Raw genomic sequence first — 15,507 nt, 5'->3', positions numbered from 1 at the left:
CAGTTCAATTTTTATTCTCCTCAGGTCTAGCTTTAGGCTTAAAACTACTGTTATTATTACAGCATAACCCACCGATTGCATTTTGGACCTCTACAGAAAGGTGACTTTTATATACAAAAATGTTTGTATCTTACTAAAGGTGCTTTCTCAGCTACTATTAAAATCGACTTTAGTTTACATTAGTCAAGAAAGCAATGGATGCCTTTTTTTTTTTTAAAGATTTTATTTATTTGTCTGAGAGAGAGAGAGAAAGAAAGAAAGAATGCACATAAGCAGGGGGAATGGCAGAGGGAGAAGCAGGCTCCTGGCTGAGCAAGGAGCCCGATGCGGGACTCGATCCCAGGACCCTGAGATCATGACCTGAGCTGAAGGCAGACGTTTAACCAACGGAGCCACTCAGGCATCCCTGGATGACTTGCAATTAACATGCCTATGCCTGCTCATATTGGCTATAGGGTCTAAACACCTCAAAAACATGTAAAATCTAGGAAGATATCCAGCTATTTTGAACCCAAAGTGATTAGTTTAGATTAGTATAGACTGGACATCTACAACCTAGGCTAATGGGCCCATACATCTTAAATTTTCTGCCCTCTGAAACTGTATATTCATTCATAATCAGATAACATGTCCTTGTTTGATATCCAGAAAATAAGTCATCTTCCTTATTTAAGAGATGGTCTGATTCAAATTTGTATTAAAAGAAGTTTGAAATAAAAGGAGCTGGTTAGCATAATTATGTCTAATTCAGATTATATCAATACACTAGTGGTCTAGAGGGTTAGCTTTGCATCTCCATTGCCCTAATGAAACACACACGCACAGAGGGCTCGATATCAGAATTTGAAAATATCCATCATCTAGTATGGGCTAAGTATTTGGGTATTTGAATTTCATAGTGTGTCTAAGGCTTAATTTGTCTGTCAAAGGAAATTCATTTTTATGTAGATGTGCTTAAATGATGTAAGTGAAAGACCCGTAAAAATGTGAAGCACTAACAAAGGGAGACTGGAAACACTTAATGTAAAGTAACTTGCAAGCCCTTTAACATGATGGGAGTGTATGCTCTTCACCTCATCACACATGTTAATAATCACTGCAAGAGTTGGTTCATCCTAGAACTGAGTACATTCAACAGGAATTTATATCAGTTATTTCCCTTTACCTACAACTAAAATGAAGTGAGCAGAAACAGAACTTTTTATTTTTGCCATATATTTGTTAAGGTGAAAAAATTACTGAATTATGTTGGTCACTACTGATCTCAGAAGAATAAAATCCTTATGAATGTAATTAAGTTCTTTAGCAGTTGTTGACTTTCATGATGTTCAGGTTGAATAAGAAGAATAGAAGACTTGAACAGATGACCATTAACTTCATCAGATTCTGAATTTCTGTGATTTTTAAATGCACGAAAGGCATACCATTACCTCTGCTCAATACAATAAACATTTAGATACCTTTCTGTGGAAGACTCATAAAGTAAAAAAGGGCCAGGTGATTCAGAGTCAGTAGACCATTTCCAAAAAGTAACTAACTCAGTGGTAGTTGTTCAGTAAGTACTAAGCCTCCTAAGGCTTTTGTTCACAACGAAACAACACATTTCTCATGCCTCTTTGCTCACTGTTGCAGTTGCTTCCATTAGGCAATGGCTGTGCCATTTAAATTTATTCTTTGGGAAGTCTTTGTGAAATTTCTTTAGCCTCTGTGGCCCACGGTCGCCCTCCTCCTTGTACCACACAGGAACTCTTTGAGGGTCTCTCTCAGCATGGCTCCTGGAAGGTGCCTCTGAAGCCATTCTTGTAGGAGATACTCCTTGATTCATTTCTTCCTATTTCATTTTGCAGTTTAAAATGATATTGAGTGAGGCTGTCATCCTGGGCTGATGATCTGCTCAGTGTGTTTGGGTAACATTAGCAAGCACGTGCTCTTTAACATCTCTCTTTTTGAGATATTTGAGATAATGAGAAGTTATTTTCAAATTCATCATAGATCCTAGGGAATTGTCTCAGGGAACAATTATTAACATAGTAAAGCATCTCTAGGTCTCAGAGAAGAAGTCTTTCAAAGTTACTCAAACTTGTTGAGCTAGAAGAGTTACCAGGAACTCTGATAACCAGGACCTGATTGTGGTTTCCAGGTTTACTGTTGGGTATTCAAACATGATTTTTAAAAATCAATTAATGCTTGAGCTATTACATTTTCCTACTTAATTCATTTGACAGTAAGTGATTTTTTTTTTAAAGATTTTATGTATTCATGTATTTGAGAGAGAGAGAGTGTGTGAGGGGAGGAACAGAGGGAGAGGGACAAGCAGACTCTGCGCGGAGCGCAGAGCCCGACATGGAACTCGATCCCACAACCCTGAGATCCTGACCTGAGCTGCAGGCAAGAGCTCAACCCTTAACTGCTTAACCAACCGTGCCACCCTAGTGCCCCAAGAGAGATTTTCATAGTGTAGTCGCCTTTTCAGTTTCCTTACTAGCAGTCGAAGTTTTCACTTGAAGGCGTATCGTAAGGAAGTCACTGGAAGCGTTACCACCACAACACCCACTCCATGTTGAGAACGCTGCGTTGGCTTTGAGCGGTGTGGGAGGTAGTAGTGATGCGTGGCTCCCCATGAGCGCTGAGTGGGCTGAGTTGGTAGGTGGTCTAACCTATCCTGGAAATTAGTTGTGTTATTTGTTGACTTTAAGTTTCAGTCTTTTTTTGTTTTTATTCTGGTGGTAACAACATTTCACATGGGCTCCACCCTCTTCCAAATTTTTAGGTGTCCAATACAGTATTGTTAACTGTGGGCATGCTGTGGTAGAGCAGGTTTCTAGAACTTACCTTGCATAACTTGTCTGCATCTCGGAGGTGTTTTGGTGTGTCCCCCTTCCCCTTATGATGAATGTGACATTGAACAAATCCAAACACCTCTAAGAATATATTTTATTCTTTTAAAATGTCTCCTAATACCCACTTGTGCTGAGAATTAACTGGCATCCTAAAAGTCAGAATCTGCTTATGGTATCAAAAAAAAAAAAAAAAATCGTCTTTCTCTCCCTAGAGACTTCCACTGGGTTATCTTTTTTTTTTTTTTTTTTAAGATTCTTATTTACTTATTTATTTTTGTGGAAGGGAGAGAGAGAGAGAGAACGCACTCCAGCATGAGCAGGGTTGGGGGGGGCTGAGGGAGAGGGAGAAGCAGACTGAGCGGGGAGCCTGATTTGGGGCTCCATCCCAGGACCCTGGGATAATGACCTGAGCCAAAGGCAGATTCTTAACCAACTAGGCCACCCAGGCACCCTCCACAGGGTTGTCTTAAAGTTGGTTGCAAGTATTTTACTTTCTGGGTGCATCCTGGTGAATTTCTAGAGGAGAATCATTTATAAATGAAAAGGTATTCAGAAACTGGTGTTTAATTTAAGGAAATATTAAGAGTTTATTTTCATGGCCCTTCGAGGTTAGCATGCTCTTCAGTTGCCAAATCTGTTAAAGATTTGCTGATGTCCATTGTTAGGTTTTTTTTTATTATTATTATGATATGTTAGTCACCATACATTATATCATTAGTTTTTGATGTAGGGTTCCACAGACCTGTACCTCTGAAACAAATAAAACATTATATGTTAAAAAAAAAAAAAAAAGAAGAAGAAGAAGATAGTAAGAAGGAGAAAATGAAGGGGGGAATCGGAGGGGGAGACGAACCATGAGAGACTATGGACTCTGAAAAACAAACTGAGGGTTCTAGAGGGGAGGGGGTGGGGGGATGGGTTAGCCTGGTGATGGGTATTAAAGAGGGCACGTTCTGCATGGAGCACTGGGTGTTATACGCAAACAATGAATCATTGTTAGGTTTTTAAAAGACATTTTATTTAGATAATATGGCTTTCATTTCTTACTGCCACCCTCCCATTGCACTATTGCTTCGAACACTTAGATTAAAATGAAGTTTATCTCTGGAAAATTCGGGTGTGCCTGCCATGGTGACTGCTTGGATACGTAGTCATGTTCCCGTTACATCACATCTCTCTGCTCTTAAAGAAGTATCCTGATGCATGTGGCGAAATTACATTGTATCTTCATTCAGGAAATACAAATTAGGGAGAGAGAAAATAGCAAGGATCAGTATTTTTGAAAGAAAAAAACCCTGGGGAAAGGTAATTGCTAATAAAGTGGAGAGAGACAGAACGATCTCTCTGAAAAGCAGTCTATTTTAGGATATGTGACATAGCAACAACTTGGAATTTCATAGAAATGAAGGAAAACACTAACCCTATTAGATAATGTTCTCTTGGGGTTGCCTAGGTATGCACGACAGCTGCAGTTTCTGCTCAGACGAATAAAATACGGAAATTAATGAGAACCTGACTTTAGCTGGGGTAGCAGAAGCAGGCTGCATGGTTCAGTGTAATGCTTCAGCCAGCCCAGGGTGGCGGTGAGGTGGGGGGGGTATGTATATATACATTGAGGAAGGAGGGTTCCTTGGAAAACTCTGCTTTGCCAGAGAAGTTGCTCCTCCAAAGCCACCTCCTCAGAAGCTCTGAGGTTTTTCACTGAACAACAAAGTGGACATTCTGCTTTAGAGATTTTTGTTTGTGGATTCATGTACATGGTGACCTTTTCCACTTCCTTCTTATTTTTAGTATCCAATTACTGTTCTCTAAATGAATGCTTAATTCTCCACTTTAGTATTGTTTACAGTTTTATTCTGATGCTGCTTCGGGCAATAAAAATTATTTGCAGTTCAGATTATGAATTTGTATACTATTTCCTCTGTTACACATACAGTGCCACTTGTTCATTCTTTTCTTCGGTAGCAAACAGCATATTTTTTTTTTCTTTAGTTTATCATAACCTTAGAAAACACTTTTACAAAGAGATCCCTAAGCTGTTCTTGGTCTATAGGTTTTATCAGAAAAACTAAGAAGGAAAAAACAGGCAGTATATCTCAGAATGGGAAACTTGCCTCATTTTGGTGAATTGCAGCCTGTTCATTCCCACTGTAAACACATCCCCTTATTTCCATTTGATTTTGTATCCAAAACAATAGTGACAAAGAATTCTATTGTGAAGTTGCAGAATGATCACTGCACGCCTGGTTTAAAAGCAAACCAGGACACAGGAAAATTCAGATCATGATAGCTTTTGCCTCTTTACTTATGTCTTTAATTTGGATGTGTTTTGGAAGATTTGGAAGTAACTGATTAATTCACTAATGTTTTATGAAATATCTTGATAAGGTAATACTTAACAGTACAATGTGATTCTGTTTTGGTGGCAGGTGGCCCGGCGTTGGGGCATTCAGAAAAACAGGCCAGCTATGAACTATGATAAACTTAGCCGTTCGCTTCGCTATTATTATGAGAAAGGAATCATGCAAAAGGTGAGCAGCTACAGCAGCATTAAAATTCATTGAAATGTTGCACATTAATCTGCATGTCATACTTTAAAAGCCACATGTCATTGCATTGCTGAAGCAAGGTTTTCACTCATTTTAACATATGCTTAGCTCTTGGTTTTGGGTGTATGACAAGCCTTTCTATTTATAAATCCATTGGCATTATAGACCTATGTAATAATACCTTATAGAAACTAGTAGACTTTCTGGAAGTCCCAACTTTACCGTATTTGGTAAAAAATGTTGTTTCAGTATTAATAGTCCCATATAGTCCCAGAAGTTGTCGATAGTCTGCTACATTCTCCACAGTTACATAATTTTGAAATGCTTTTGTTTATGGATTCCAATACTAACTGAATTCTTACTTTTCCCCTTCTTGTCTGAAGTCTTGCCTGGTTTTGCTGTTTGACAGCTTAGTTACCTAAACCATTTATTAAAAATAAGTGTTTGATGTTATTTCATTGGTGAATGAAGTTAAGGTAAATGTATTTTACTTTATTTCAAATGAGCTTCTTTAAATATTTGAAGGTGGCTCTTAAAAACTTATGATAAAACAGATGGAATCCACATAGAACAAAATATACAATTTTTGAAGAAGGTAATGAATAAATGAATAAAGATAAAACGTCGGCTATTTGTTATTGTTACATCCTTCAGCCTTGCATGTGTATTCATGCCTATTGTCTAGGCTGTGAACTAAGTTTATCTTGATTTATCTCTTGTGAACATTACTGTTTTATTTTGCATCCTTTGTTCATGTGGGGGACACAAACTTAGTTATATATTGCAGATTGTGGCATATTTTTATACCACTGTAGTTACGCCAAGAAAAACCAGACCATTTGCTACATGAAACATGCTAGAATAGAGGAAACAGCTTCATTGAGTTTTTAGACCAAAGGGAATCGGTGCTCTGGAGTTTGCCAGCTCTCAGAAGTTACGGTGCCCAAGATGCTTGAAGGATAAGGCTGAATTCATTACTCACTTCTTATTTCCCTGAATCTCACCTTCAAGACATACAACCGTTACCTACCTTCTCCCCTGTCTTCTCCACCTCAACCCTGGGGTCCTTTTTTAATTCCTCCCTTCCTCCCAACGCACCTTTCCCATTTGCAGCCAAATCCTTTCAGACGCATTCCATTCCTTTCATTTCCCTCACTGTCTAGCTAATTCCTGACCCATGGAGTGGGCTGGCTGTGCAGTGGGCTGACACAGTAGGTGCTCAGGTCCCCTGGGCAGTGGTGTGCAGATGTCAAAGAACATGCACGCAGGATTTAGGTTTGCACGCTGCCTTCCCTGTGGATCACCGTTTTGAACAGAGTCCTCTCCTGCTAAATGGTGGTGCTCTTACTTCATCAAGTTGTTGTCATTATTAAATGAAATAAGGTAAAAGAAACTATTTGCAACTATTTCTTTAGCAGCTAAGATAGACTAGCAAAACGTCTGTCTGCGACAGAACTTTTGGCATGCTGCTGCATAATATAAGAAAACATAGGTTGTTTAATGGTGCAACATACAAAACTGAAGTCTACTTGTAACGAGCCCCAAAATGAAGGCTTTCTGCCATTTTTACAGACATGTTTACTCTTCTTCCTCACATGCCTTGAGCCATTTTCCTTGCTACCATTTGACGCACCTGTGACTCCCCCTTTGCCTCACTGATGTCCTGCCCTCTGTATAGAGTGTCTTGCCTTCTGATTGTACCCAACATCTGCACCATTCTAATGGTTAAGCAATCCTAACAGAGTCATTCAGAGGGTAATTACGCTGTCCTTAAAAAAAACAAACAAAAAACAAAACCCTATGATGTGGAATTTTATCTTTCAGTGTGTAGGGGAAAATGTTTGTATGACCACACTTGTTTCTAAACTTAAATTATATATGTGTGTGGTGTATATTCAGGACAATTACCTGGAAAGATTAGAAACTGAAATCAAAATAATCAAATGGATCAAACATGTAGAAAAACCCTGCTTATTTCAGTAGTTCTGAAAGAGAGAAGAAATGATGGAGTTTGGCTTTTAGATTGTACAGGTGTGACCTTCTATTTCAAAACTTAGAAATGCCTAGAGAAATCTGTGCACATATTTTAACAGCAGTTATTTGTGGATGATATCATGATAGATCACTATTTCTTTTGGTTTAATCTATAATTTTTTAATTTTCTGCCAGTTTTTTTATGTTACTTCTGAGATTTAAAAGGTTAACACATTAAAAAAAATAAATAAAAGGTTAACACATAATTTAAATATCTAGTCTTTCAAAGCACAGTTCAAAAGATACTTCCTTGTTAACTTCCAATTCATCTCCCCTAAAAAAAAAAATTCATGTTTTATCTATCTCAGCACTGTGATTTGGGTATATTTAATGTACAGCATTTTCTAGATTGTAATTGTATTACTAATAATGAAAGACATTATTTCCCTTGGTAATTATCAGCGCTTGTTCTAAACTCCGTGACATTTAACATAGTTCCATAAATATAGTCGTAGTTCCAAAAATGTTTTTTTCGTATGAAAAATCATAGGAAGCCATGAGTTAAGGCAGATTCCTTAAGAGATTCTATAATCTTGATTGCATGCTGTACATTTTAATTCCCCACAGTGATTTATCAAATCATTTCCAATTATAACCAATAGCAACAGGTTGGATAAAAAAACTACCAGCAGCCTGAGGCAAATACCTCTTTTTCTGTGGCTCTAAACAAAACAAAGCAGGTTATTAAAAGCTCTAAGGTCTGCAGGCCATTTTTTTTTTTCTCAAAAAGCTTTGAATAAAGAAATAAAGGGAAAACTGGGATTTCATATCTTAGCTTTGTTTCTGATACTGCCTGTTTTTATTTTTATGGCAGTTTCACCTTTATGAACTTAGTTTCCTTTCTATAAAGGACTAAAGTAAATGAATTTACACCGACTGCTCTGTTTGCCGTGCAATGTCCTAGAGACTTCCATCTCAGTTTTACAAGAGGCTTTCCAAAGAAGCTCTGTTTCACAAAAAAAGGGGAACTGAGGACCGATTAAGAAACATGTACAAGGGGCGCCTGGGTGGCTCCGTCGTTAAGCGTCTGCCTTCGGCTCAGGTCATGGTCCCAGGGTCCTGGGATCGAGCCCCACATCGGGCTCCCTGCTCCGCGGGAAGCCTGCTTCTCCCTCTCCCACTCCCCCTGCTTGTGTTCCCTCTCTCGCTGTGTCTCCCTCTGTCAAATAAATAAAATCTTAAAAAAAAAAAAAAAAAAGAAACATATACAAATTCATAAAAGCTAAGTGTTCACTGTATTCAAACCTAATAATATTCAGATTATTTGGATTCTCTAAATTGGTTCCTCTTATAAGCTAAAACATCCAGGACAAAATACTGTTGTAAATCTTGGGTCCAGAAGAGTAGCACTCTTTGATAGTTGATTGTTATTTTCCAAACATATACAGATAGTTTACAAACCATGAACTTAACATTCTCCATGGCAAAGCAACCAGCAGTGCCTTTTTTTGATACATAGGAACCCAGAGGCATTGAATAATTTTCGCTTTTCTAAAATTACTAATCTCTGCATACACATGGAGGTTTACCTCAATGTCAATACAAAGAATTGTATTCATACACACAGCCCTCCCACCCTCCACCCCCAACCCACTCCTGTTTTTTTGAGAACCTCCGTTTTGTCTGTTAATGGAGGGGGGGTTGCATATTTGTTTCACTCAATTGTTTATAATTTCCTAGAGAAACATTAGTCTTCAAAATTTAAGTTTGGGACATGTCATTCCCTACAAATTATGGTATTTCTCCTTTATTTCAGGCAGCTCTCACATTTCTTTTTCTCATTTCCTCCCTATGCATTGTATATTTTAAATTCCCTTCACTTTTTTACACCTCTTACTTCAGTTTGACGCTTTACACACATCCTTAACTTCTGTCTAATGCATCTTGCCTTCATTTTTAAAAGTGTTGTACCCAAGATAATGCTGTCCTCTTGATCCATCTTTCATTTAAATAAGGCTATGCATCTTTTGGGTGTTTTTTTTTTTTTTTTTTTTTTTTGGTGAGCATACACAGTGCCAAAAAAAAAAAAAAGAGAGAGAAAGAAAAGAACCAGTTCACCCTGTGAATCAGTGAGTCACTAGTCTTGTCTTATTAAGAACACAGCACATTTTTCTTTTAAGGTTTGGAAGTTTAGGTTTTCTACAATTTCAGAAATGTAATATTAAGAGGGAGACACTATACCTTAAAGGCCCAGTTATTTTATAAATAAAGATATAACCATTTAAAACAAAGGACACAAAATTTCACTGTGAGATACCTGCATGAAATCATTGATTTTTCCCCCCTGAAATAACAATGTAAGTTTACCTTTATATTAAAACAAGCAAACTGCTAAGCTTTCTAGCTGTGCCTGGAATGAATGTAATTACTCAAGGTCAATCATTACTCAAGGCCACATTTCCCTCTCTTGGACTGAAGTTCATTGCACAAAGTAAGGACTTTTTTTTTTTTGCTTTCATGGATATCTTTTAACATTTGGCTGCTTTCCTTTTGTTATGCTTCCTTTCTGACATATTAAACCATGTTTTTGTTCTTTTCTTTTCCTGCTCTTCCCCATTTGGGGATTGTGAAGATTGTGGTTCTTTTGAGGTTAATTGACATATAACCTTATGTCAGTTTCAGGTGCACAACGTAGTCATTCACTGTCTGTATATATCGTGACATGATCACCCTGGTAAGCTTAGTTAACATCTGTCACCATATGTAAGGATGGGTTTTTCTCTTCCGTATTTTCATCAGGTGGCCGGAGAGAGATATGTCTACAAATTTGTCTGTGATCCGGAAGCCCTGTTCTCCATGGCCTTCCCAGATAATCAGCGCCCACTGCTGAAGACGGACATGGAACGTCACATCAATGAAGAAGACACGGTGCCTCTGTCTCACTTTGACGAGAGCATGGCCTACATGCCCGAAGGGGGATGCTGCAACCCCCACCCCTACAATGAAGGCTACGTGTATTAACACAAGTGACAGTCATGCAGGGCCTCCTCGCGCTTCTCCTCTTTTTGCAGGATGCAGAGACTCTCTGAGTTCTCTTCAATCTTCGTTTGATTTTTGTTGTTTGTATTTTATTTTTAAATAATAATACACAAAAAGGGGCTTTCCTGTTGCATTATTCTATGGTCTGCCATGGACTGCGCACTTTATTTGAGGGTGGGTAGGTGTAATCTAAACATTTATTCTGTGTAACAGGAAGATAATGGGTGAATGGGTGGGGGAATATGGGGATTACTTTTTACTTAGGCTTGGGATGGGGTCCTACAGGTTTTAAGTATGATGAAGCTATATCATGTTTATTTGATTTCATAACAACATAAGAAAGTGTTCATTCTCTCTGGGTATCTATGGTACAGTTAATTCACATTGTGTAAATACCCACTTGGAGACTATTTGCCTTGGGCATTTTCCCCTCTCATTTCTGAGTCTCTGCAAGGTGTACAAAAAACAAACAAAAACAAAAAAAACTTAAAAAAAAAAAAAAAAAAAACACACAAAAAACCCCTACTGTAAATGGCAGTTTACCTGTTAGAAATGACTGGTTTTGTACCTGTTGTAAAAAGGTATTTAGAGATCGCATTTGCTGTTTTTTGTTTTGTTTTGCTTTCTATCTGACTCACAGAGGATAACCGTAAAACGGGTAATTCTCTCCGAAGTTGAGTGATCACCATGACTGTACATGAGGGGCACAGTTTTGGACTCTGACTCCAAAGCGAGTCACAGGCCAGTAGCATTCCGTGTACCTGGTGCCACCTTGCTGTTGAGACGCAAATCATACTGTCATTTAAATATTTTGGAACCCATTTCAGTTAAATAATGATCTGTCATGGTCCTTTGAGATCTTCATTTAAATGTTAAATCTGGGATCACAATGAAGCAAAAAAAAAAAGGAAATCTATCTCACTTCCTTGAGTACATAAAGAAACATTATTTAATCGATAAGAATTAACTGTACTAAATCACATATTATGCTGTTCTAGATACAGCAAGCACTCCTTAAGAAAAATATCCGATACACTAAATAGGTACTATAGTAATTTTTAGACATGGTGCCCGTTGATATGCATTTAAACCTTTTACTGCTGTGTTATGTTGATAACATATATAAATATTAGATAATGCTAATGCTTCTGCTGCTGTCTTTTCTGTAATATTCTCTTTCATGCTGAATTTACTATGACCATTTATAAGCAATGCAGTGAACTACAGATAGCATTTCAGGACAAAATAGATGACTCCAACCATTTATTGCTTAAAAAATAGCTTATGCCATGCTATGCTCTGAGCAGCTTTTATGCACATTGACAAATGAAGAGTAAGCTTCAGCTTGCTAAGGGAAACTGTGGAAACTTTTGTAACTTTTGGTGAAACAGAAAATTTACAAACTGTCAAAGAAGCTGAGGAAGTTGCTGTATGACATAGTGCTGGCGATGATACCTTGTTTTGGACCCTTGGACACTTGCATAAACGTGATTGGATTGTTTGAAAGAAGAACTTAAAGATTTAAAGTTTCAAAGGTTTTTGTTTTGTTTGTGTGTGGCATTTGGAGAGACTAATTGAAAGCAGGATATGTTGTTTCATTCACCTTGGACAAAAAAAAAAAAAGTAAATGGTGTTATAATATCTTTGAATAGCTTGCTAAACCGTTCAAACAAGAAGCCTGAATTTTGTCCAATCCATCAATATCCCAGAGGAACAACATTTTTTAAGCGCCTACAGTGAAATGTTAAGAAAAAAAAAAATCCTAAACACAAAGCCAAATGAACCTATAAAAGCATTTCTTGACGAGCACAGGAAAGATTGTCGAAAGATGATTTCCTGGCTACCCCATTTTCCAGCATGGCACAGATCACAGATCATGTATCTAAACTGAACGGTTATTGGGAAGCCCACATACCGTAATCAATACTACTCACATTTAATCCTACAAAAGGGCCTATTTTAATTTCAACATATGTAGTAACCTTTGATTTCAATGATTGTTCTGCATATACCTTATATATCATTTGGCCCACTATGGGCTAATAAGTATGCCTTAAAAATGAGAACTCCCCCCCCCACTATGCTCATATGGCCATTTACAGCACTTAGAATAAAAACAAATTTTAAAATATTAAGCTAAAGATTTATTGGAAAGAGAATTAACATATTTGGAGAAATTGAAGGAGTAATTAAAAGTGGGTCTTTAAAATACCATCTAAATGAAATTGTATTGAGGATTCTTTTTCTTTTTTTCCCCTTTTTCTTTTTTTCCTTTTTCTTTTTTCTTTTTAAAGTTCTAGTTCTAATTTCCCATTGGGGAAGAATTGGACTATGAGTTATCTTAAGGGATCAAGGAAGAACTGGTATTAATTATATATTTAAGGACAAACTATTTTTCTGCTTCAGGTAGTGACTCACAAAACAAAATGAGTAATTGGCCAACATTAAGGATATTTCCAATACAGAAGGGTTCAAAACATTGCATTATAAACTCTTTTGGGAAATGTATTCCAAAGTTTTCTTTTTTTTTTAAGTTCTGTTTTTATTCTACTTTTTGTTCGCTTGTTTTTATTTTCAGATAGATTAATAAATCTGGCAGCTGATTTCTGCAAGATTCTCGTGTTTTGAATTTCTAATTGAATTGGCTACTCAAACGTAGAAAATTAATTAAAAATATAACATTTTCCTTCAACTTGGTAAAATAAACTAAAAGAAATATCTCCCCTAGTGTTTGCCACGTGTTGATGATGACAAGCTATTACCCAGGAGACTGATTTCAACAAAGAATCAAAGAATATTATATCCTGAATAACTAATTAAAAATGACTTTCTGTAAGTTATGCCTATGAAAAATGCTGAAAAATAAAAATCCACAAAGCTAACAGTGCAGATCAGTTCTCTCAAATCCTAGAAGGATTTTAGAGGTCATTTATTTGAACCTCCTTTTTACAGATTGTTTTAACTTTCTTTTAGCTGCTATAACAAAGTTAATGGTCTGAAGCTACACAAATGTGTCCTTTTGTAGTCCTGAAGATCAGAAATCCAAAATGAGTCTAAAGGTGCTAAAATCAAAGTGTGTGTGTAGGACCTGTTCCTTTTCAAAGGCTCCAGGGGAGAATCCCATTTTAACTTCTTCCACTTTTAGAGGCTGCTGACGTTTCTGGCTTCCAGCTCCCGGCTCCTGGCTTGGTCACTCCAATGTCTGTTTCTGTGGTCACATCCCTTTGTCTACTAAAGTCTGTTGTTCTTCCTCTGCCTACCTCTTCTAAGGACACTTGTGATTTCATTTAAGGTCTACCCTGGATAATCTCTCCCTCTCAAGATCTTTAACTCGATCATATCTTGGAAGTCAATATCGTTATGGGTTCCCAGGATCAGGACGTGGCTATGGAGGAGCATGAGGAGGGTGCTGTTACTCAGCCTGTCATGTAGATGAAGACACTAGTAAAAACACTAATTGATTTACCTATGGGCAAAAAAAGTTCTATTGTTGGAGGTAGGATTAGAAGTTACTGAAGAGCATTTTTGTTTACCGTTGAAATAGTTTTACTTCTTAGAAATGGTACTGAAAGCATTCTATTAAAGTTTGCCTGTTCCACTAAAGCATCTGGTAATGGCATCAAGCTTTTACGTGATTTAATAACCCCTCATGTAAATATTAGGTAATGAGAGAAAAAAAGTAAGGTGTGATAATTACAGAGTAGTAGCACAGTTAATTCTGTTGTCCAAGCCAGAGATATATTTTTTAAATAAATTTCTTTTTGTGCTAGAATGACTTGTTACTATACGATCTTAACATCTGTAAGGGATTCCTATTTTTTAGGTGAGGATTACAGAGTATGTCTGTCACTCAAAAGAACAATTCTAAAATATGAGTCAACTAATCTTTATACGACAAGGACAGAAATCTTTTACCCACTGTTATAGTGTTTAATTAGATCATGGGAGTTTCTAAAATGAGTTACTTGGTCTATCAAGCAATACTTTCAAGAGCATGTAAGGACAAAACATTAGAAGGCTATTTATTTTGTACTGGGTATCTTAAAAGAGAAAAAGTAAAATGTAAAAATAAGTGAGTGAGCTCTTTTCCAATTGGAGTTTGACATGAAGAAGGAGAATATAGAGTTGTAAAAAAAAAAAAAAAGAAATTAGGTCAAAATAATAAAAGAAAATTAAAAAGCCTATTGAGCATATTAAGCAATTGTGATAAGAATTTCATAATAGCCAAGATTCCAGAAAATATCAGTGTTGCACATGATACTGAAGAATTTGGCCTAATAACTCAGAACTGAACTAGTACTTTCAGGGCTTGACTTTAATATGTATTTTTTTTAACATGAGACTCCTTTAGAAAGATTAATTTATAAAAAAAATTATGGAAAAATACAGTGTAAGAAGAGTGGGCAACTTTATAGAAGTAATGATTTTAGAATGTTAAATTATATATAAAATAGCTATGGTTTAGGAATTCTTATGTAGGGTAGGTTTTTGTTTTTATTCTGCACATAGACTCCAATATTCTTATTTACTTCCATTCTAAAATGGTATTTATGTTTCTATGTGGAAGACATTTTTAATTCACTTAGATGTATTGAAATTATTTTAATTCACTTAGATGTATTGAAATTATGGTTTGAGAAAACAGACTATGAAATTTGTGATTATAGCAAATTAAATAGGCTCAAAATTTAAATCTAAAATAAAAGTCCAGACCCTGAAAGTATTATTGTGACCACTTTGGATGGTGACATATCTAAAACTTAAGGTTTATTAAGTTAAAGTGGCATATCTAAAACCTAGATAAAGGTTGCCTAAATTTTTGACTTGCTTCTAACCATCTGAATCATTTTAATCATTTAATGTATGACCAAAGCACTTGAGTAATGTCTTTGCTGCCCTTCTCCCACTTCCGATGTATTATTCTCTTTCTGGTAAGTTAGGTCCCAGGACATCTGATAAACATTTTTCTAGTTTTATGTTCTAATCTCTCTTAATACATTATTTCACTTAATCTTTTCAGCAACTATAATGGGAAGAAATTTGGGGAAGGGAATATCTAAATTATTTCAGGGACTCCCATGTGCCAGCCAGCATCCATGCCTCTG

At 36.6% G+C, this 15,507-nt stretch overlaps 1 protein-coding gene across 3 annotated transcripts in view; it reads left to right on the top strand.

Annotated features, from left to right (window-relative positions):
- ETV1 (ETS variant transcription factor 1) overlaps nucleotides 1-14,587 on the top strand; it is a 96,129-nt gene extending 81,542 nt beyond the window's left edge. For all 3 annotated transcript variants that reach the window (XM_035020660.1, XM_035020658.1, XM_035020659.1), the window contains 2 exons: nucleotides 5,270-5,371; nucleotides 10,163-14,587. In XM_035020660.1, the coding sequence (XP_034876551.1) occupies nucleotides 5,270-5,371; nucleotides 10,163-10,384 (324 nt within the window). In that variant the 3' untranslated portion in view covers nucleotides 10,385-14,587. The remainder of the gene's footprint in view (nucleotides 1-5,269; nucleotides 5,372-10,162) is intronic.
- Nucleotides 14,588-15,507: the final 920 nt, after the last annotated feature.

The sequence above is a fragment of the Mirounga leonina genome, unplaced genomic scaffold, assembly GCF_011800145.1.
Source record: "Mirounga leonina isolate KUSES-001 unplaced genomic scaffold, KU_Mleo_1.0 Mir_174, whole genome shotgun sequence".
In the NCBI taxonomy this organism is placed as follows: Eukaryota; Metazoa; Chordata; class Mammalia; order Carnivora; family Phocidae; genus Mirounga; species Mirounga leonina.
This window is presented reverse-complemented; position numbering and strand designations above follow the sequence as displayed.